General features: G+C 42.0%; 1 protein-coding gene across 1 annotated transcript in view; it reads left to right on the top strand.

Annotated features, from left to right (window-relative positions):
• The window catches only part of FGF18 (fibroblast growth factor 18), a 262,832-nt gene extending 241,477 nt beyond the window's left edge, over positions 1–21,355 (top strand). Inside the window, exon 4 of the mRNA XM_075859367.1 lies at positions 21,089–21,355. Within this exon, the coding sequence (XP_075715482.1) occupies positions 21,089–21,355 (267 nt within the window). The remainder of the gene's footprint in view (positions 1–21,088) is intronic.
• Positions 21,356–24,898: the final 3,543 nt, after the last annotated feature.

The following is a 24,898-nucleotide window of genomic DNA, read 5'->3' as shown; positions in this document are numbered from 1 at the left end:
AAGTCACTGTCCATGAACAGGGCTGGAACCTTCTACTAGCACTTTGCCCAGGGACTATGCTGTTCCTGATGTTCATATACGTAAAGTAATGTCCGAAGCTTTGCAAAGCCTGAGTACACGGCCGGAGCGTCGGCAACTCTCTGGCCAGGGATTCCGGCCCTGGAGAATCCCCTGATGTCACTTTACATATATGGACAGTGATGTCAGGAGCTTTCCCAGGGACAAAGTCCACGGGTAGAGCACTTGTGATGCTCTGCCTGGGCTTTCCCTTTAACCCCTTAAGGACGTAGCCTAGTTTTGGCCTTAAGGCTCAGAGCCCATTTTTCAAATCTGACATATTTCACTTTATGTGGTAATAACGTCGGAATGCTTAAACCTACCCAAGCGATTCTGAGATTGTTTTCTCGTGACACATTGGGCTTCATGTTCGTGGTAAAATTTGGTCGATATATTCAGTGTTTATTGGTGAAAAATTGCAAAATTTAGAGAAAATTTTGAAAAAATTGCATTTTTCAGAATTGAAATACATCTGCTTGTAAAACAGACGGTTATACCACCCAAAATAGTTACTAGTTCACATTTCCCATATGTCTACTTTAGATTGGCATCGTTTTTTGAACATTATTTTATTTTTCTTGGACGTTACAAGGCTTAGAACATAAATAGCAATTTCTCATATTTTTAAGAAAATTTCAAAAGCCTTTTTTTTTAAGGTACCTCTTGAGTTCTGAAGTGGCTTTGTGGGGCCTATGTATTAGACACCCTGATAAAACACCCCATTTTAAAAACTAAACCCCTCAAAGTATTCAAAACAGCATTTAGAAAGTTTTTTAACCCTTCAGGCATTTCACAGGAATTAAAGCAAAGTGGAGGTGAAATTTGCAAATTTCATTTTTCTTGCTGAATTTCAATTTTATTCATTTTTTTTTCTGTAACACAGAAGGTTTTACCAGAGAAACACTACTAAATATGTATTGTCCAGATTCTGCAGTTTTTAGAAATGTCCCACATGTGGCCCTTCTGCGCTCGTGGAATAAAACACAAGCCCTAGAAGCAAAGAAGCACCTAATGCATTTGGAGGCCTCTTTTTTATTAGAATATATTTTTGGCAGCATGCCAGGTTTGAAGAGGTGTTGAGGTGCCAAAACAGTAGGAATCCCCCAACAGTGACCCCATTTTGGAAACTATACCCCTCAAGGAATTCATTTATGGTTGTTGTTACCATTTTGACCGCACAGTTTTTTCACAGCACGTATTTGAATTGGGCTGTGAAATGAAAAAAATTTCATTTTTTTCCAATAAAATGTCATTTGTGATCAAAATTTCTTATTTTCACAGGGAACAAAATACCCCATTTTGTTGCCCAATTTGTCCTTAGTGTGGCAATACCCCATTTGTGGTGATAAACTGCCGTTTGGGCCCATGGGAGGGCTCAGAAGGGAAGGAGCGCTATATGTTTGTTGTAGTCCAGATTTTGCTGGATTGGTTTTCGGGTGCCATGTCGCATTTGCAGAGCCTCAGAGGTATCAAAGCAATGGAAACCCACCAACTGTGACCCCATTTTGGAAACTACACCCCTCAAGGAATGTTGTTAGCATTTTGACCACACAGTTTTTTCACAGCACCTGTTTCAATTGGGCTGTGACATTAAAAAAATGACATTTTTTCCAATAAGATGTAATTTTTTATCAAAATTTCTTATTTTCACAAGAAATAAAATACTCCATTTTGTTGCCCAATTTGTCCTGAGTTCGGCAATACCCCATTTGTGGTGATAAACTGCCGTTTGGGCCCATGGGAGGGCTCAGAAGGAAAGGAGCGCTGTGTGTTCTTTGGAGTCCAGATTTTGCTGGATTGTTTTCGGGTGCCATGTCGCATTTGCAGAGCCCCAGAGGTATCAAAGCAATAGAAACCAACCACAAATGACCCCATTTTGGAAACTACACCCCACAAAGAATTCATTTATGGGTGTTGTGACCATTTTGACCCCATAGTTTTTTCACAGAACTTATTTGAATTGGGCTGGGAATGAAAACAAAATTATTTTTTTCAAATAATATGTAGTTTTGGCTGAAAATTTCTTATTTTCACAAGAAACAAAATACCCCATTCTGTTGCACAATTTGTTTTGAGTGCCGCAATACCCCATTTGTTGTGATAAACTGCCGTTTGGGCCCATGGGAGGGCTCAGAAGGAAAGGAGCGCTGTGTGTTCTTTGGAGTCCAGATTTTGCTGGATTGTTTTCGGGTGCCATGTCGCATTTGCAGAGCCCCAGAGGTATCAAAGCAATAGAAACCAACCACAAATGACCCCATTTTGGAAACTACACCCCACAAAGAATTCATTTATGGGTGTTGTGACCATTTTGACCCCATAGTTTTTTTCACAGAACTTATTTGAATTGGGCTGGGAATGAAAACAAAATTATTTTTTTCAAATAATATGTAGTTTTGGCTGAAAATTTCTTATTTTCACAAGAAACAAAATACCCCATTCTGTTGCGCAATTTGTTTTGAGTGCCGCAATACCCCATTTGTTGTGATAAACTGCCGTTTGGGCCCATGGGAGGGCTCAGAAGGAAAGGACCACCATTTGGCCTACTGGGGATTTTCTAGTGCGAAGTCATGTATGCAGAAGCACCTGAGGTACCAGTACAGTTGAAACCCCCGAGAAGTGACCCTGTTTTAATAACTATACCCTTAAGGCATTCATCTAGAGGTGTAGTGAGCATTTTGACCAGAGACCTACACCCCATAAACTGTAATGTGGGTTCTCCCGGGTATGGCATAACCCTACATGTGGCTGTTATCAGCTGCCTGGACACACAGCAGGGCTCAGAGGGGAAAGACGAGGGGTGATAAGCTGTGCGGAGTGCATCAGGGTAAGTAAAATTGGGGTAAATTATAAACCAAGGGATGTATGATAAATTTTAAAACTGACTTTCATACAGAGCTCTGGTTATTCGGGACACGTGTCACATTGATATATTGTGTCATCCCTTATAGCCCTCTTATAGCAGACTTTGCACCTCTTTTGACTTTTCCCCTTCTTGGTCCCTAAAGATTAGGTTCTTGATAATCACCTCTTGAAATTCCAGGAAAGTTCCCGTCTGGCCTGCACATCGACGTAGCACGTACGCATTGTACAATGCCATCTGTATGATGTGCCCGGCCAGCTTCTTATACCACACCGCATGGCGCTGTAGGGCTTCAGGATTTGATCTTACAAGTCCATCCCTCCCATGTACCTATTGTAGTCCAGGATGCAGTCTGGTTTGGGGGTGGCCTTCCCTTCATATAGCCTAAACCTGTAGGTATACCCGGATGCACTCTCGCAGCTTATACATCTTCACGCCATACCTTGCCCTCTTACCCGGCAGGTACTCGTGGAATTGAACCCTCCCTTTAAAATGTACCAGGGACTCATCAATAGAAATACACTTCTCGGGGGTGAATGCTTGGGAAAACCGGGCACTGGAACGGTCTAATAGGGGTCTCCGTTTATAGAAACGGTCAAAACTGGGGTCATCTCGGGGTGGGCACGGCTCATTATCAGTATAATGTAAGAAGCGAAGTATTGCCTCATTTATTTATTTTTTTAGGTTCCAGTTCAGTTCTGAAGTTGCTTTGAGGGGCCCATATATTAGAAACCCCTATCAAATACCCCATTTTAGAAACTAGACCTTTCAAAGTATTCACAACAGCATTTAGAAAGTTTATGAACCCTTTAGGTGTTTCACAGAAATTTAGAGCAAAGTAGAGGTGAAATTGACATTTTTTTTTTGTCAGAAAATCCTCTTTATACCATTTTTTTTATAACACAAAAGGATTTAGCAGAGAAACGCAACTCAATACTTATTACCCAGATTCTGCAGTTTTGAGAAATATCCCACATGTGGCCCTAGTGTGGTAATGGACTGAAGCCCCGGCCTCCGAAGCAAAGGAGCACCTAGTGGATTTTGAGGCCTCTTTTTTATTAGGCACCATGTCCGGTTTGAAGAGGTCTTGTGGTGCCAAAACATTGGGAACCCCCCAAAAGTGACCCCAATTTGGAAACTAGACCCCTTGAGGAATCCATTGTAGTTTTTTTGGGGTGCATGCGGCTTTTTGATCAGTTTTTATTCTATTTTTAGGTGGCGTGGTGACTAATAAACAGCAATTCTACTATTCTTTTTTTATTCTTTTTTTTTACTGCGTACACCGTGCGCTATAAATTACATATTCACTTTATTCTGCGGGGCGATACGATTATGGCGATACCAGATGTTTATAGTTTTTTTTTAAGTCTTATGGCGTTTGCACAATAAAATACGTTTTGTAAACAATCATTTACTTTTTGTGTTACCTTATTCTAAGAGCCATAACGTTTTTATTTTGGAATCAATAAAGCCGTGCGAGGACTTATTTTTTGTGTAACGAACTGTAGTTTCAATCAGTACCATTTTTAGGTACCTGCGACTTTTTGATCTCTTTTTATTCCATTTTTTGGGAGGTGAAGTGACCAAACAATTGTGATTGTGGTTCGGTTTATTATTATTTTCTTTTACGGCGTTCACCGTGCGGGATAAATAACGAAATAATTTTGTAGTTCAGGCCGCTACGGACGCGGCAATACCAATTATGTATAGTTTATTTGTTTGTTTATATATTTTTATTAATAATAAATGACTGATAAGGTAAAAAGGGGGATTTTTACTTTGAATACTTTTAAAACTTTTATTTTCTTATTTTTACACATCTTTTTTTAACTTTTTTTTTACTGTATTACTTTGTCCCACTAGGGGACTTGAGGGCAGGAGGCCCTGATCGCAATTCTAATACACTGCACTACATGCGTAGTGCAGTGTATTAGAACTGTTAGCTACTCACTGACAGCAAGCATAGTGGGTCCTGACGTTGTCAGGACCCACTAGGCTTCTGTCTATGGCATAGCCGGACGCCATTGTTTGGTGTCCGGTTGCCATAGTCACCATCGCCGGCCGCTATCGCGTAGCGGGCCGGCGATGGCAGCTTAACCCCCTAAAAGCCGTGATCTCTATAGAACACGGCTTTTAAGGGGTTAATCAGCGGGGACACAGCGATCGGTCCCCGCTGTTGGAGCTGTGACAGCTGCTGAACAAGACAGCAGCTGTCACAGCTCCTGTATGTGTCGGAAGGATGGCCGAAACGGCCGTTACTCCCGAGACGTACTATTAGGTCATGGAGCACGAACGATACAGCTGCCATGACCTAATAGTACGTCCAGGAGCTTGAAGGGGTTAATTTCTGAGGCAGATGTGCGAAAAGCGAGTAATAGATCCGCACAAGAATAAGGCCCTGCACAAAGTTTTTTGCCGCATTATTTGCAGCGGAAACCGCATTGGAAACTGCAGCAAAAAACAGTCTAAATCTCCTCCTATTGATTTCAACGGGAGGCGAAGGCATTTTTTCCCCACGAGCGGAAAAAAACGCTCGCGAGAAAAAGACGCGACATGCCCTTTCTTCGGGCATTTCCGTCTCTTTTTCTTACGTTGCTATTAAAGTTCAATGTGTTTTTCCACAGCAAGCATCGGAGGCTTTCCCTTTGATTTCCGACGCAGATGTGCCACAAGCGTGTAGCAGATCCACACAAGAATAAGGCCCTGCACAGTGTTTTTTGCCGCATTATTTGCAGCGGAAACCGCATTGGAAACTGCAGCAAAAAACAGTCGAAATCACCTCCTATTGATTTCAACGGGAGGCGAAGGCATTTTTTCCCCACGAGCGGAAAAAAACCGCTCGCGAGAAAAAGATGCGACATGCCCTTTCTTCGGGCATTTCCGTCTCTGAACTCCCATTGACATCAATGGGAGGCAGAGAAAGCCTGAAGGAATTTCAAGGCAGATTTTTCTGCCTGCAAAAAAACTGTGTGAACAAGGCCTAAGTCCCATTGTCATTCAAAGTTGCTTATCCTCGGCTTTTCCATGTAGTATAAGTCGAATGCTATTTACTGCTGTGCTGGATTTCTTATCATGGTGCGGACAAAAATACACGTGGAAAATCTTTCGCAGCATGTGAACTGGGTTGTGGAAACCTCATATGCATGGGATGCAGAATCATCGGCATGTCATCGGAATCCATATCAAATCCAACATGTATGAACGGAGCTTAGGGTGAGTAAAAAAAAACTCTGTTAGGCCAAATGCACACGATACCTATTACATGCAAATTTGTCGCGGGTATTTTCGTGAGGCAAATCCGCAGCGTAATACAGTACCAGCAAAGTAAATGAGATCAAGAAATCTCATCTACATGTCGCATTTTCTGCACAAAAAGTGACCTGCGCCGTGCGTATTTGAAAATATGATACATGTCAATTTATATTGCGTTTCCACTTGTGAATTGTTTCTGACTAGTTTAAAAAAAAAACAAAAAAAAAAACTGCAGCATAAAACTTGCACCTATTTCCGCATCAAAATGTAAAAACCGCACCTAAAAACGTATCAAAAAACGCACTATTAGGTGCAGATTTTACCTGCGGAATTACCTGCGGTTTTGATGCAGATTTTGTTCACCAAATTCCTCAATGTGTGCGTTACAGAATTTGCTTGGGATTTACAGCAAATTAACCCTTTACATTGTAAAGGATGAAATACGTTACAATTTTGCAACATAATAGGCATGAAGCTGATTTAACCCCTTCCCTTCTCAGCCATTTTTTTGATTTTCACTTTTGTTTTTTCCTCCCCACCTTCCAAAAGCTATATTTTTTTTTATTTTTCCGTCTATATAGCCATATGAGGGCTTGTCTTGTTGTGGGACAAGTTGTAGTTTTTCATGGCACCATTTATTGTACTGCATAATGTACTGGGAAGCTGAAAAAAAATTATTTGTGGGGTGAAATGGGCAAAAAACAGCGATTACGCCATATTTGTGGGGCTTTTGTTTTACGGCATCCATCAGGCGGTTAAAACTGTATATTCACCTTATTATACAGGTTGATACGATTACGGTGATACCAAATTTATATGTTTTGTTTTATGTTTTACCACTTTTAAAAAAATAAAACTATTTGCTAAATTAAAAAAATGTTTTGTTCCGCCATGTTCTGAGAGCCATAACTTTTTCATTTTTTCATCAATTTAGCGATGTGAGGGCTTAAATTTTGCAGGGCGAGCTGAAGTTTTCACCGATACCATTTTAGGGTATATGCAAATTTTTGAACACTTTTTTGGAGCGCTAAGGTGACCAAAAACCAGCAATTTGCGTGTTTTATATATTTTTTTTTTGTGACGGCATTCACCCAGCGGGTTAAACAACGCTATATTGTGATAGTTTGGACTTTTAAGGACGCGGTGATACTAGTTATGTTAACTTTTATTTTTTTTTAACATTGATTTAGCTAAAAAATTTGAAAAGGGGGGTTTTTGAACTTTTAATACTTTATTATTTTATTACTTTATTTTTTATTATTTTTTGGAACATAAAAAAAAAACTTTATTTAATTGTTTTTTTACTTGTCCCCCTAGGGGACTTGAAGCCGCGATCCACTGCAATGATCATCCACTGCATGTTGTATTGCAGTATATCGTGATTCTGACAGTCTCCTGCCGGAGGCAGAGCTTCAAAGGTGTACAAAGTTGGCAGACCTGGGGGTTTTCATTAGGCCTCCAGGCTGCTATAACAACTGTTATTAACAGCCGATAGTGCCGCGGGGGGGGGGGGCAGGGGTGCGATGGCTTTTTTCAAGGGGCGCCCCCCTGATTCTAACACTTTAAATGCTGCGGTCGCGATTTACCGCGGCATTTAAGGTGTTAAAGGGGCGGAATCTATGTGATCTTTGATTCCGCCCATTGCAGTGAGGTGTCGGCTGCGTAACACAGTCGTCACCTGCTGTGTATGGAGCGAGCTCAGCCCGTGAGCTTGCTCTATACTTCCCATATATACCTAACCCTTATCACGTACGATGCATGGATAGGGGCCCAACCCGAATCTGTATAGGAAAAAAGTATCCGGCACATCAGTTGAAGTAAAACTAATATTTTTATTCTTGTTATTAATCTTAGATGCCAGTGGCAGAGTGCAACGTTTCGGTCTAACCGACCTTCTTCAGGCACTGTGCCGTACTGGGGATGGGGAAATGCGCGCTTTACTTTTTAGAAGCGGCTGGCCGCATGTCTTGGCGCTGTCACGTGATATTGCGCTGTCATGTGATATTGCGTCAAGGGGTTATATAAATCAGCAGCACGTCCAAAATTCCATGCAGATTTTTTTTCTGCTGCACGTGCATGAGGTTTTGACAAACCCCATTCACATGAGTTACGGCTTATTCAGAATAAAGTGTTAATCGTCCGTGTGAAGGACATGTTTTTAATGGCAGTCACACGGCTGCATGTATTTCTATGGGGTCATTCACACGGCTGTTGCTTTAACGTACCGTGTGAAGGGACTGAAAAAAAATAGCACATGTCCTATTTTTGTGCATTTTTACGGATCCCTCAATAGACTCAAGTCTATGAGGGATCTTTGAAAACGGGTCCCGCACGGGTGCAAATCGGCCGTGAAAAACATCCGTTCTTCACGGCTGATTTCACACACGTTGGTCTGAATATAGCCTTATATTGTAATTTGTAGTGAATTTTCAGTACGCAATCCGCACCAAAAATAGGAGACAAGTAAGTGGCCTTAATCAGATGTCCATGTTCGGTCTGTGATATACGGACCATGTGTCGGCCATATTTCCCGGACCGACCACAGTTCAGGGAGCCAGGTTTCTAGCATCACAGTCAGGGGCGTAGCTAAAGGCTCATGGGCCCCGATGCAAAGGTTCTTCTTGGGCCCCCCCCAAACTTCTTAGGGCTGATGGCTTGCAGCTTTCAGCTGCATCGCTGGGTCTCCTAAGTGATCCAACAATGCAGCACTAGCAGCCAGGGGCGTCACTAAGGACTTAAAACATCAGGTGGAATAGCCCCAATACATATGTGCCCCCCCCCCCAAAAAAAAAATGTGTGCGTGTATGAATATGTGCATATATATATATGAGACAGCATATCTATAGCACTACGACCCTAAAGCTATGGATAAGATTAGATACAGTGGCTTAGCAGACAGTAGCACTCATTATAGGATTATATACAGTGGCTCAACAAACAGTATCACACATGATAGGATTAGATACAGTAGCCCAGCAGACGGAATTACACATGATAGGATTAGATATAGGGCCCAGCAGACAGTATCACACATGATAGGATTAGATACAGTGGCTCAGCAGACAGTATCACACATGATTGGATTAGATATAGGGCCCAGCTAGCTGACATTGCGGCTCCAGCACTGGACCCAGGAAAGGTTAGAATAATATTTATTTTCCTTTTTGACTTGATACTAAATATTTTTGTGTGTTTGTTTTTTAACAAGTTCGGTTGTTGGACTACTTCAGATTCGAGGGCTACTTCGATAACTGCGTTTTATTTTATTCTCAATATAATGGATAACGGGGGTTGTGTGTAATTTGTATTTCAATAAAATATTTTATCTATGTCTTTGTATTTGTTTAAACTTTATAACTACCGCCCTAGTAATTGTCGCTGGCTGATTCACAACGCCCATTACTAAGGGGGGGACTTAATGTTAGACATGAAGAGGTTAACACTAATCCCCATTATTACCCTGGTACCCAGCGCTACCAGGAAGAGCCGGATATGATCTAGTACCCAACCATCTGTAGTGACAGAGGGGCACTGGGGCGGCCACAGTCTGGTATTATTAGGCTGTGAAAGGCCAAAAACTGTGACCCTTCCCAACCTGGTAATGCTAGGCTGCTGCTGCTATGTTGTATCTGGCTGGTTATAAAAATGGGGGAACCCCACATCGTGCTGTCCAATTATTTATAAAAAAAATGACGTGGGGTCCCCCCCATTTTTCATAACTACCAGATACAACACAGCAGCAGCAGGCTAGCATTACCAGGGTGGGAAGGGCCACTGTTTTTATCCTTTCCCAGCCTAATAATACCAGCCTGCAGTCACCCCAGTGCCCGACCATCACTACAGATGGTCGGGTACTGGATCGTACCCGGCTCTTCCTGGCACCCCTGGTGGCGGTGGGCACCGGGGTAATAATGGGGGTTAGTGTTAGCCTTTTCACCGGCTAACACTAAGCCCTGCCTTAGTAATGGGCGCTGTCAATCTGTCAGCGGCCATTAGTAAGTTGGCAGCGATAAAGTTAAAAAAAAATACAAAGACATAGAAAAAATAGATTTATTGAAATAAAACACCCCCACACAACTCTCATTAACCATTTTATTGAGAATAAAAAAGCCGTCATCGAAGTATTCTTCAAATCCAACTTAGTCCAACAACCGAACCTGTAAAAAAACACAAAAAAAAACATTAGTAAGGGCCTGATCACATCACCGCTGCCCTTCCGTTGATGGGTTCCGTCGGGTAAACCCCTCAACAGAAAGGCAAGCTGAAACCTCTGCTTCAGTTTCCCTCACCATTGATCTCAATGGTGACGGAAATGTTGCTAAAGATTTCCGTTTGTTACTGTTGTGGCAGGGTTCCATTGTTTTGTATTGTCGACTGCGCTATTGATTCCGCCAAAACAACGGAACCCGTTCACAACGGTGACAAACAGAAACCATTAGCAAAGTTTCCATCACCATTGAGATCAATGGTGATGCAAATGGAAGCTAAGGTTTCCGTTTGCCTTTACGTTGAGTGGTTAACCAGACGGAACTCCTCAACGGAAGGGCAGCGGTGATGTGAACAGGGCCCATGTGCATGTGTGATACTGTTTGTTGGACCCTGTATCTAAGCCTAATGTAGGCTTAGATACAGGGTCCAGCAGACAGTATTCTTATGCAGTATAAGCTGGGGCCCTGTATCTAAGCCTAACACACGGTAGGCTTTAAAGGTTGTCCAGTCCCTAAACATTGATGGCCTATCTTCATTATAGGCCATCAATAGCTAATGGGTCGGGGTAAGACTCCCGGGACCCCCGCCAATCAGCGCTCTTGTAGGGGGTGCAGAGCTCGTACGAGTGCTGCTTCCCCTTCATTTCCCTCACTTGCTCACACTGCGAATCGCTGACACGTCCGTGTCGGCGATTCACAGTGTGAGAAAGTGACTGGAATGAAGGGGAAGTAGCGCTCGTACGAGCGGCTGCAACCCCTTCAAAACAGCTGATTGTGTGGGTCCCGGATGTCTGACCCCAACCCATCAGCAAGACACTAAAATTAAACTTACCTCCTCTTCGGTCGCAGGTCCTCACTCCATCAAGTGTCGGGATGCTGTGCGCAGCGCATAGCATCGTGACGTTATGCGCTGCGCATAGCGCTGTGACGTAAGAACCTCTGATGCGCTCCAGGAAGAGGAGGGTAAGTACTGTCAGTTACTATAGTAACGGGCCCATGTGGTTTATTACATAGGCCCCAGTTACTATAGTAACTTTTCATTAATGTGGTGCGGGGGCTACGGGCCCCCCTGGCTTCTGGGCCCGGTCGCAATTGCGACCGCTGCGACCCCTATAGCTACGCCACTGATCACAGTTATGTATGATCATAGGAGTCCCTCGCTTCCCGTGGGAATACTGTCCCTGTTCCCGTACTGAAAGCATCATTACAGTACCGGGCAGTATTCCCATGGAGAGGCAGGGACTCCTAGCAGCATTGATAACTATGATGCTAGGAGTCTGGCACTTGGTGATGATCTGCCTGGGGACTCCGGAGCAGCAAAGTCTACTATGCTATTCCATCCTTCAAAAATAAGGTATACTACCAGCCCGAAGTAGGCTAAAAGGACAGAATGGAGCCCTGTGAATTATCATCTACGTTTTCTAGTGTAGGTTAGGAGATTTCCTGACATACATGATAAACTTAGGGCAACAACACGATGTGAAGGTGCCTTAAGGGAGGGGTAAGCGCTTGTGAGGATGTAAGGAGAACTAATGCTCCGTTCTTACGTTGCCATTAAAGTTCAATGTGTTTTTCCACAGCAAACATCGGAGTCTTTCCCTTTGATTTCCGACGCAGATGTGCCACAAGCGTATAGCAGATCCACACAAGAATAAGGCCCTGCACAGAGTTTTTTGCCGCATTTTTTGCAACGGAAACCGCGTTGGAAACTGCAGCAAAAAACAGCTGAAATCGCCTCCTATTGATTTCAACGTGAGGCAAAGTGGTTTTTTCCCCCACGAGCCGAAAGAAACGCTTGTGAGAAAAAGAAGCGACATGACCTTTCTACGGGCATTTCCATCTCTGACCTACCATTGACACCAATGGGAGGCAGAGAAAGCCTGAAGGAATTTCGAGGCAGATTTTTCTGCCTGCTAAAAAACTGTGTGAAGTCATTCAAAGTTGCTTAGCCTCGGCTTTTCCATGTAATATAAGTCGCATTCAACTTATTTCTGTGCTGGATTTCTTATCATGGTGCGGACAAAAATACACGTGGAAAATTCAGATCAGGGAGCCGGGTTTCTAGCATCACAGTTATCTATGATCATAGGAATCCCTCGCTTCCGGTGGGAATACTGTCCCCGGTCCCGTACTGAAAGCATCATTACAGTACGGGGAAGTATTCCCGCGGAGAGGCAGGGACTCCTAGCAGCATTGATAACTATAATGCTAGGAGTCCAGCACCATGAATTGTGGTCGGCCTGGGAAATACGGCTGATACACGCTCTGTATATCACAGACCAAACACGGCTATCTGAATAAGGCCTTAGTCTAGTTACACAGTGCGGTCAAATCCCATTTTTTTGCCTCAATCTTTGCAAAATCGTGGCAAAAACGTGATTTGACCGCACTGTGAGAATATAGCCTAACAGCAATATTTTTTCAGGTTTTGTATCCTTTTTTCTATGCAATTTTCGTAATCAGTTTCAAAACTGCGCCATTTTTGCCACGATTGGGAAATTCGCGGAAAAAAAACCGCTAGGAAAACAAAAAAAACAAACATTTTAACATACTTTATATATTGTACAAGTGGGGTCAGGAGGAATGGGAAGCAGGATGGAGTGGGGAGAAACACTCAACAGCCTGCAGGTCCGGTCGGCTGTGTAGAGGAGCTGGGGGGTGGGATCTCCACACGGAGCTTCTGCTTCTTATGCTGAATCTTACCAGTCCAGTTCATGAAGCAACAGGTATGCAGGGGGTCGCGAGCGTTGCGAGGGGGGGACCCGTGAGCGTTGCGAGGGGAGGCCCACGAGGGTTGCGAGGGGGAGTAACAGTCCAGGGGGGCAACGACAGCCCGGTGGGCCCCTTTTCTTCAGCCATGTGGCCGGGTCCCTGACTGGAGTACTACTAGTATTGCCATGATGGCGGCCATGCACATCTGTGATCAGAGTTGGGGTTCCACCAATCACGTAATGAGTCAATCAAAGAGGCCTTATGATAAAGAGAGAGGTTAGGAACTCGAATACCTCCTGTTTTAAGGGAAAAATGCCGTATACTCTGAGACACTCTCGCATGTTGATTAGCTCACACAAAATGACCCACTAGAGATTGTAACTTATTTATATGTTAAATGATGGGTGAATCCTCCAGCTCACCAGTTTGTATGTCCAGGTATGTCCAGGTTTCAGACAGATCTGATGTGCCATGACTAAGGACAGGCGATCTGTCTGAAACGAGTAGGCTGAGGCAACCACCCCTATACACATTGGATTTTATTATTATATGAAATAAAGTTGGAATACTATTTCCTTTTAAATATATTAGCGCTGGATTGCATCCTTTCTATTTGTTCTTATTTATATGTTGTCTGTAAAACCTAAAAGGGAGACATCTCATAACATACAAAAGTTTTGGCAAATATATTATTTTAAAGGTATGTATCCTAGCAGTCCATGATAAATCTAGTTTAGCTAGTTTCTCTAATTCTCCTTGAAGGTGTTTTATCAGGACATTGACATTACGGTCCACTAAACGACGAGTGGGGAAGAAAAGTTTAACTCACAAATATGGGAGGCCCTCCTCAACCCATACAAAAGGATATTTATGGTCTGGAGAAGACGACAAGGTAAAAAGAGATAATGAGTGTCTTCGAAACATTCAACTTATAATACGATACTCTAGAAAAAGCATCCAATTATCTAATTATAGCCGGGATGGAAGAATCTGGTTTGGTGCAGGTGATGATAACATCATCAGCATACAGAGCCAAATGATGGAACTCCTCACCCACTTGTATGCCCGAGATCTCATTAGACAAACTAATGAGTTCCGCCAGAGGCTCCATGACCATAGCAAAAATCACTGGAGATAACGGGCATCCCTGGTGAGTACAATTACTAATATCAAATCCTGATGACAGGAAAGCAGATGATAAAACTTTTGCATTAGTTGTGACACATAGAGCCATAATAGCCTTTTTATTCAAGCCCAAAATACCAAATTTTGTTAGAACTGCGTCCAGGTGCACCCTATTAAATGCTTTTTTAGCGTCAAGAGACAAGAACGCACTAGGGGTCCTGGACAGCTCTACCAACTTTAGAAGGTCCATCATATGCCTAATTTAATAGGTTAAACTAAGTCTTAAATAACACACAGTGAGAGTGCTACATTAAACCCGCCCCTCCTCAGCCATTTTTCAGATTTTTGCTTTTGTTTTTTCCCCACATTCCAAAAGCTATAATTGTTTTATTTTTCCGTCTATATAGCCATATGAGGGCTTGTTTAATGCGGCACAAGTTGAAGTTTTTCATGGCATCATTTATTGTACGACATAATGTACTTGTAAGCTGAAAAAATAATATTTGTGGGGTAAAATGGACAAAAAACAGCGATTACGCCATTTTTGGGGCGGCTTCGTTTTTACAGCTTCCATCAGGCGGTAAAAACGACATATTCACCTTATTCTATAGATTGTTATGATTACAGCGATACCAAATTTATGAGTTTTGTTTTGTTTTACCACTTTTAAAAAATAAAACTAAATTTAAAAAATCTTTTGTGTTGCCAAATTTTGAGAGCCATAACTTTTTAATTTTTCCATCAATTTAGCGATGTGTGGGCTTAAAGTTTGTGGGGCGAGCGGAAGTTTTCAACGACACCATTTTGGGGTATATGCGACTTTTTGATCACTTTTTATTTCATGTTTTTGGAGGGCTAAGATGACCAAAAAACAGGAATTTACGTGTTTTTATATATTTTTTTTACGGCATTCACCGAACGGGTTAAACAATGTTATATTGTGATAGTTCGGACTTTTATAGACGCGGCGATACCAGTTATGTTAACTTTTATTATTTTTTTTAAATTGATTTAGGGAAAGAATGTGAAAAGTTTTTTTTTTTAACTTTTAATACTCAATTTTTCTTGGAATATAAAAAAAAACTTTAACTGTTGTTTTACTTTTTTTATTAGTCCCCCTAGGAGACTTGAAGCAGCGATCATTGGATTGCTTGCATGATATAGTGCAATACTAATGTATCGCAGTATATCGTCATTCTGACAGTCTCCTTTTAAGTCCTGCCGGAGGCAGAGCTTCAAAGAAGTACAAAGATGGCTGTCCCAGGGGCTTTTGCTAGGCCCCTAGGCTGCCATAACAACCGTTGTTACCGGCTGATCGCGGCATTTAAGGTGTTAAACGGGCGGAATCAAAGTGAACTTTGCTTCCGCCCGTTGCAGTGAGATGTCGGCTGTGTAACACAGCTGTCACCCGCTGTGTATTGAGTGAGCTCAGCCCGTGAGCTTACTCCATACTTCCCCTTAACCCTTATCATGTACAGTTACGTGATAATGCGTTAAGGGGTTAAATATATATTCAGATACAAGGATTGTGCTCCCACTAACTGTGTGATTAGTTATGTATATTCACACTATAAAACAAACATTTCTTTATTGATATACACTAAAAGTGTTTTTATTAACCCTACTAAGGACAGACAATTCTGAATTAAAAATTAAATAGATGGACTGACTTTACCAATTGTAAATATTATATTCACAATTAGTATTGATGGGCAAATCAGTAGAGGGAAAGAGATATTCAATATATTCTCTTATGGATAGGAGGACTAATATTCTAACAGACACAAATTAATAGAAGTAACCCTTTTAAGGTGTGTAGGGTAGAGTCACCGACAATTCAATATATATTTGAATTCATTTATTTACTTTTATTTACAAACTTATGTATTAAAGATGTCAATATCTCCTGCATTCATTGGAGGCATTCCTCCTAATATGAGTCTCATTTACAACTCATATATTAAAGATATTGATATCTCCTGCATTCATTGGAGGCATTCCTCCAGACTTGAGTCTCATTTGCAACTCAAAAAAATAAGGCTTTTAGTATCTCCTGTATTCATTGGAGACGTTCTTCCTAACATGAGTCTCTTTTGCAGTTCAAAACTAAAAGGGATGACAAATTTCTATTAAATACATTGGAGGCATTCCTCCTAATTTGCATCTTATTGTCAGCTCAAATTGAGAAAGATGGAGATATTACTTCTATTCAAAAATTGTTCTACATGCTAGTTTCATCCCTCTACTGGATTGTGTATTAAAATAACAAACAAGTCCCTATATCAGCCTCCCTCATAAAATGGTGATTCTGCCATTGTTTTTCGTTTATTTTATTTGCGGTGTTCATCGTGCGGGAAAAATAATATTATAGTTTTATAGTTGGGGTTGTTACGAACGCGGTGATACCAAATATGTGTACTTTTTTTTTACGTGTTCATTTTTTTCCTATAATAAATGACTTATTATAGGAAAAAAAGCAGTTCTTGTTTATCTCACTTATAACTTTTATTTTTACACTTTTTTTTAAATATTTTTATTCTTTTTTTTACTATTTTACTTGTCCCACTAGGGGACACTTAGACTTGCAGCTCTGATCGCTGCTGGAATACATTACACTACACAAGTAGTGTAATGCATTCCAACTGTCATTGTGACGTGACAGTCACACTGACAGGAAGCCTACGACGACCACCCTCCGGGTGGTCCTCATAGGCTTCTGTAAATGGCAACCCAGAAGCCATTGTCTAGTGTCCGGTTGCCATGGGTACCATCGCCAGCCCCCGTGATTTCACGCGGGGGCTGCCGATCACCGCTAAACTCCTTAGATGTGGCGATCGGAATCGACCACCGCATCGAAGGGGTTAGCTGTCAAAATCAGCGGCGATGGGCCGCTGATCGGCAACAGGCAATGCAGGGAAGACACCCTGCACAGTTAACCGCCGCTGTGGTGTAGCGCCGCGCGGCAGTTAACTGTCAAAGCACAGACGTAACTGCACGTCGAGGTGCGCGAAGTAACTGCTCACCTCGACGTGCATTAACGTCAAGGTGCGGGAAGGGGTTAATAGATACCTTGCGGTGTGGCGGTAGTAGTTTCCATGTACGCAGTGGCGGATTAAGTGTACCATGGGCCCTGGGCTGTTGACACAACTTGGCCCCCCTCCTTCCCCCTCAAACGCAATTCAACTCCCCCAACCCGCTGACACTGTACCCATCAGTACCACTGACCTGACGGGTACAGGTTTTAGCTCTAGATACAGCTGCTCTGTATACAGGATACAAAGCAGCTGTATCTCGAAAAGTAAAAATTCTTTTTAATAAAAGTATTTAGAAAGTTGCACCAATCACACTGATACACTGTTTTATCAAAGAAAAAAAAAATAATAATAATCACAATAATAATAATAATAATAATTTTAAAAAATGGTAACACCTCTCTGTAAAGTGTAACTAAACTTTTAAAAAACTTTTGACATGTCATAGTGATATGTCACAACTTTTGATCGGTGGGGGGTCTGAGCACTGAGACCCAAACCAATTGCTAAAATGAAGCAGCAGAAGCGCTCGGTTGAATGCTGCGCCACTTTATTTCTGATCGTCGTTCCTCAGAGTGGTGTACGACCGTACACCGCTTGCTAGGCTTTCCGAGAAAAGCAGATCAGAAACTAAGTGGTCACCTGAGCGCTTCTGACTCTTTGTTTTAGCGATCAGTAGGGGTCTCAATGCTCGGACCCCCACCGATCAAAACTTCTGTCATTTAGTTACACTTTAAAGATTTGTTTTTTTCCTTCCTCTGGTTCAACACGGTGGGATTATACAGTACGTTGGACTTGATGGACCTGTAAACGAAAACATGAAATGGATATGCAGGTTCTAATCTGCCGTGACTTATGTATTACCAGTTTCAAGAGAATACAGATGTACACCACAGGCGCTAAGATATATTTATACATACTTTATGTTTATTATGCATTTTTATTCTTTTTGTTGCATTACTGCTATAGCTATTATGTTAATAAATGTGAGGTTCTTAGCGCTCAGTTTGATCAAATTGTGCGAGTCCATTGTGTGAGGTTGATGGACCTGTGTCTTTTTTGAACCTTATTAAATATGTCAGGGGCCGTTCACATATGTCCGTTGCTCCTGTCAGTTTCCCTCCGGCGTGTTGTAGAACAGCCGGAGGGAAACTGATGCTAGAACGGATCCCATAGCTTTCTATGGGATCTTTCCTGGCACAGGGGACATCAGTTGTGGCTCCATACGGTGCTGAACCTGTGCAGGAGCCAGATCCAAAAACGTAGCCATTTCCTATCTATTTTAACTGTAGCCGGATGAACGCCGGGTGCTGCCGCATCCACTTTCCGGCAGCACCCGGCGGGAAGGCGGCTGGGTAGTCCCGCTGTCAACTGTATATGCGTCCTCAGCTCTCTGCTTCTGAATTAGTTCAGAGTGGAGGAGCAGAGGGAGCCCCTCTGCTCGCCGAGGACTCCCCGGGCACAGCACTACTTTAGACGCTGTGCTCGGGGGAAGCCCTTGACGTCACTGTCCATATATGGACAGTGACATCAGTGGCTACTGATTGAGCGTAATCCCCACTGCCGACGATCTGGCCGGGGATTCCGCTCCTAGTGGAAACCCCTGAGGTTACTGACCTTATATGGACATTGACGTCAAGGGCTCCACCTGGAGCGGAATCCCCTGCCAGAGGCGGCAGCAGGGATTCCACTCAAGGAGTAGCCACTGACGTTACTGTCCATTTATGACAGTGGCGTCAGGGGTTCCTCCTTGAGGGAATCCTGGAGGGAATCCCTGGCCACAGCGTCGGCATTGCTGTGGCCGGGGATTTCATTCAGGGAGTATCCACTGACGTCACTGTCCATATATGGAAAGTGGCATTAGGGGCTCCTCCTGGAGGGAATCCCCAGCCACAGCGTCAGCAATGCTCTGGCCAGCGATTCCTCTGCTAGAGGGAGCTTCAGTGGTGCTATCTACAGGGGAATGGGAGTATCGCTATATACAGTAAGGATGGAGCTATCTACAGGGGGCGCCGCGTGGCACAGTCTACAGGGGGCACTGTGTGGCACCATCTATAGTGAGCGCTGTGTGGCACCATCTACAGGGGGGCTCTGTGACATTATCTACAGGGGGTACTGTGGCATTATATACAGAGGGCACTGTGGCATTATCTACAGGGGGTGTGTGGCACTATATAAAGCGGAGGTGTGGAACTATCTAAAGAGGGCACTGCAGCATTATCTATAAGAGGTGTGTGGCACTATATACGGGAGGGACTTGGGCATTATCTATAGGGCGGTGTGGCACTATAAACAGAGGGCACTGTGGCATTATCTACAGGGGGTGAGTGGCACTGTCTAAAGAGGGCACTTCGGCATTATCTACAGGGGGTGTGTGGCACTATATACAGAGAGCAGTGTGGCACTATCTACAGAGAGAACTGTGGCATTATCTACAGGGGGTGAGTGGCACTGTCTAAAGAGGGCACTTCGGCATTATCTACAGGGGGTGTGTGGCACTATATACAGAGGGCACTGCGGCATTATCTACAGAGGACACTGTTTCATTATCTACACAGGAAATTCATCTGTTTTTAAAAATTTGTCAAAAACGGAAAACACAGACACGGAACGGATACAAAACAGATGCAAAATGGCCACCAAAAACGGACCTAGACGACCGTTTTTAACAGCCGACACCCGAACCCTGTTGTGTGAATAGAAACAGCAATCCCTGCATGGTGTGGGGTGGGTAGAAGATATGGGGTGGGATTGGGTAGCTTTAAAGGTGCCAAAAACTAGCCTCTCCCTGAAGATAGGGCTAGTGTTTGGCGTCTTTGCAGGCTCACAAGGCTGCTTCGAAGATCTGATCTAAGGTCAGTGGACAGCAGCTGCCTTCTGGGCTCTCCCTTTCGGCGCCGGTCTTGGCGCTGCAGTGAATATGACACGTGACATTACAATGTATGTGTGTCAGACATCAGTGTAGCGCTGAGGCCATAGCAGAGAAGGAGAGCCCTGACATGACAGACAACAAATATCTAATCTATCATGTATTCAATCTATCACAAGCTATACACCACTCTGATAAAATTGGCACATTTTCAGACCCTAGACTACCTTTTTGGTGGACCAATGTGGTAAAAACTGATGTTAAAAACGGGTGGTAAAAACTGATGACAACTAACGACAACTGATGGTTTTGTAGTAAAAATTGTGAAAAAGCCTGATGGCAACTGATACATTTTTGGATCAGTTTTTGCATCAGTTGTAATCACTTGAGAGACAAAAAAAACGTTATTCTGATGCAACTGATATATGTGAACGCACCCAAACTTACATATAATGGATTGTTAGTTTGAAAATTTACTTTAATGCATGGGGCAAACGGCTGTGCTCGTAATCACGGGCCGGGATTGCGGGAACGGCCGGGTGCAAACAGTCACCCGCATTCTCGGCCTGTGGTCCCATACAAGGTATGGGAGCACAGCCCATAAAATGCAAAAGATAGGACATGTCCTATCTTTTGCGGTACATTTCTATGGCCCAGACACTTTCCGTTAATAAATGGGAAGGTATCCGTGAACAATAGAAGTGAATGTGTCCGGAATTACGGATGATTTTTACGGCCATGTGTATGAGGCATACTGGTTTGCAATAATAAAAATACTGGCTAGAACAATCTTCAAGTGTAATTTGTAATCCAGACAAACCTGTATTTTAGCCATTTTAAATGTATACACAAACTGCCCAAACTGTATACACTGGTATACGCTGGTATGTTGTTGTTTTTTTTTGTAACATGGGATACATAGACATTTTTGTCTTGAATCTTGATGATTGTTTTTTGTTTATGTATCTTGCAGCCAGATGGAGCAAGCAAGGAGTGTGTCTTCATTGAAAAAGTGCTAGAAAACAATTACACAGCTTTGATGTCAGCTAAATATTCCAGCTGGTATGTTGGTTTTACAAAAAAAGGTAGGCCTCGAAAGGGACCGAAAACTAGAGAAACCCAGCAAGACGTGCATTTTTTGAAGAGATACCTAAAAGGTGTGGTGGAGCTACAGAGGCCTTTCAAGTACACCACAGTCACTAAAAGGACTAAAAGAATACGACCCACAAAGCCAAGTTAAATTTGAAAAAAAAGAATTTAGTACAAGACAATTGTGCAAAAAAAAAAAAAAATACTTTCACAAGGAAAAACAACACTGCTCTCCTATTTCATAAGTATTTGGTTTTACTTTTGCACTAGATTTGTGCTAAAGACATTTGTTTAAGTGCTCAAAATCACATTTTCAATATTACTGCACCAGAGGAATATTTTTACATGTTTGATAAAATGAGGAAAAGCTTTATTTTTGTACTCTGTGTTTAAAGATGTATATTCAGGAATGCTGGAAGACTTCACTGTAACTTGAAAAGACTTTGTTCTATTTAAACTGACGCAGGTGCTCTTTTTCAATACAATCCTTTTGAGCAGATAACCAGAAAACAGCACAAGGCTTCTCTCCTATGGCAGTATTTTGGGTCAGTATTTTATTTCAGTATTTGAAAGCCAAAACTAGGAATAGGTCTGAATACATAAGAAGTACCAATCTTCCTATTATACTTTTCCTCTTTGTAGGTTCCTCTCCTACTTTTTGTTCCAAATATTAAAGTGTAGCTAAACGTTTGGCAAACGTCTGACATGTCATAGTGACATGTCGGAAGTTTGGATTGGTGGGGGTCCGAGCACTGAGACCCCCACCAATCTCTAGAACGAAGCAGCTGAATCACTCATGTGAGCGCTCAGCCGCTTCGTGTCTGTTCGGCTTTTTACAGAAAGCCGATGTATCTGAGTACGGGCTCATAGACTTTCTATTGAGTCTGTACACCAATACATTTATTTGTGTATCAGTGCTCGGACCCCCACCAATCCAAACTTCTGACATGTCACTATGACATGTCAGAAGTTTGTCACACGTTTACTACACTTTAAATCAAAATACTAACCTGAATACTGCCATGTGAAGGTGGCCGAAGCCAGATTTTATTTTTTTTTCTTCCTCAAAATGAGTTTAGCAATATGAAAAAACATATTTGTTATCTGCTGCAAGCCTATAAGAATATATCTGTGAGCACAATGAATCATTGAGTTTCTTTGGAATTCTCAATACAATTTTTCATGTTAATGACATAAGGTGTCACGTTTGCGTGATCCTGCACTAGCCTCACTTTTAAAAAATGCTGCTATATTACAAATGACTCCATTGTAAACAATTGCTTTTACAAGTCATATCTAGATGTGGTGTTTCGATATACACACACACTGAGATGTGAAGTATACTTTTTAGATGAAGATTTTAGAGGTTAATTTTGGACACATGTACAATTTAACATGCATTTTGGTTTTCAGATATAGAAGTTTTACAGGGAAAATTTGCACTATTTAAACTGGTTGCATATTTTCCGTCTATGGTATGTATTGTATATAACTATTTATTGCACTTATGTATATAATCGTTCAATAAACTAATACTGTCTCAATAATCAAGGCATATTTAAACAGAAAAACTGAATGCTACAAAAATTATTCTGTTAGAAAATGATTTATTTAAAATAATACTACAGCTATTGTAATCATGTACATGAATATTTAAAGTAAAGCTCCACCGTTTATTAAGCTTGACTAAATAGTCAGCAAATGCAATATCTAGAATCTTTGAGATATTTATATTAATTTTTTTTTTTTACTTTTGTTCATTAACCCATTCCCGCTGTGGCCACTTTTGACCTTCCTGACAGAGCCTCATTTTTCAAATCTGACGTTTGACTTTATGTGGTAATAACTTCGGAATGATTTTACCTATCCAAGCAATTCTGAGATTGTTTTCTCGTGACACATTGGAATTTATGTTACTGGGAAAATTCTAATTAACATCACCCATATGTTTACTTTAGATTGGCATCGTTTTTTGAACATCCTTTTATTTTTGTAGGCTGTTACAAGGCTTTAGCAGTAATTTCTCACATTTTCAAGAAAATTTCAAAAAGGCTATTTTTTCCGGGACCAGTTCAGATGTAAAGTGGCTTTGAGGGCCTTGTATATTAGAAACCCCCAATAAGTCCCCCCATTTTAAAAACTGCACCCCTTAAAGTATTCAAAACAGCATTTAGAAAGTTTCTTAACGCTTTAGGCGTTTCACAAGAATTAAAGAAAAGTAGGGGTGAAATTTACAAATTTCATTTTTTTTTGCAGAAATTAATTTGTAATCAATTTTCTTTGTTACAGAGAAGGTTTTACCAGAGAAACGCAATTCAATATTTATTTCACAGGTTCTGCAGCTTTAGGAAATATCCCACTGTGGCCCTAGTGTGCTTATGGACTGAAACACTGGCCTCAGAAGCAAAGGAGTACCTAGTGGATTTTGGGGCCTCCTTTTTATTAGAATATATTTTAGGCAACATGTCAGGTTTAAAGAGGTCTTGTGGGGCCAAAACAGTGGAAATCCCCCAAAAGTGACCCCATTTGAGAATCTACACCCCTCAAGAAATTTATCTAGGGGTATAGTGAGTATTTTGACACCACAAATTTTTTGCAGAAATTATTGGAATTAGGCCGTGAAAATGAAAATCTAAATTTTTTTTCAAAGAAAATGTAGGTTTAGCTATTTTTTTTTCTTTTCCACAAGGACTAAAGGATAAAAAGCATTACATTTGTAAAGCAATTTCTCCCGAGTAAAACAATACCCCATATGTGGTTATAAACGGCTGTTGGGATACACAGTAGGGCTCAGAAGGGAAGGAGCGTCATTTTGATTTTGGAATGGTTTCTGGGTGAAACATTTGCTGAGCCCCTGTAGTACTGGTTTAGTGGAAACACCCCAAAAGTGACTCCATTTTGGAAAGTACACCCCTTGAGGAATCATCTAGGGGTATGGTGAGAATTTTGACCCCAAAGATTTTTTTATGAATTAATTATAATTAACGCCTTCCCGCTCCTTGACGTACTATTAGGTCATGGTAACCATAGCGTTTGCGCTCCATGACCTAATAGTACGTCTCGGAAGTAACGGCCGTTTCGGCCGTCCTCCCGACACATACAGGAGCTGTTACAGCTGCTGTCTCGTACCGCAGCTGTCACAGCTCCTACAGCGGGGACCGATCGCTGTGTCCCCGCTGATTAACCCCTTAAAAGCCGCGTTCAATAGAGATCGCGGCTTTTTAGGGGTTAAGCTACCATCGCCGGCCTGCTACACGATAGCGGCCGGCGATGGTGACTATGGCTACCGGACACCAAACAATGGCGTCCGGCTATGCCATCGACGGAAGCCTAGTGGGTCCTGACAAAGTCAGGACCCACTATGCTTGCTGTCAGCGAGTAGCTGACAGCTCTAATACACTGCACTACGCATGTAGTGCAGTGTATTAGAATAGCGATCAGGGCCTCCTGCCCTCAAGTCCTCTAGTGGGACAAAGTAATACAGTAAAAAAAAAGATGTGTAAAAATAAGAAAATAAAAGTTTTAAAAGTAATAAAAGTAAAAATCCCCCCTTTTCCCTTATCAGTCATTTAGTATTAATAAAAATAGAAAAATAAACAAATAAACTATACATAATTGGTATCGCCGTGTCCGTAACGGCCTGAACTACAAAATTATTTTGTTATTTATCCCGCACGGCGAATGCCGTAAAAAA

The sequence above is a fragment of the Rhinoderma darwinii genome, chromosome 3 (assembly GCF_050947455.1).
Source record: "Rhinoderma darwinii isolate aRhiDar2 chromosome 3, aRhiDar2.hap1, whole genome shotgun sequence".
Classification (NCBI taxonomy): Eukaryota; Metazoa; Chordata; class Amphibia; order Anura; family Rhinodermatidae; genus Rhinoderma; species Rhinoderma darwinii.
This window is presented reverse-complemented; position numbering and strand designations above follow the sequence as displayed.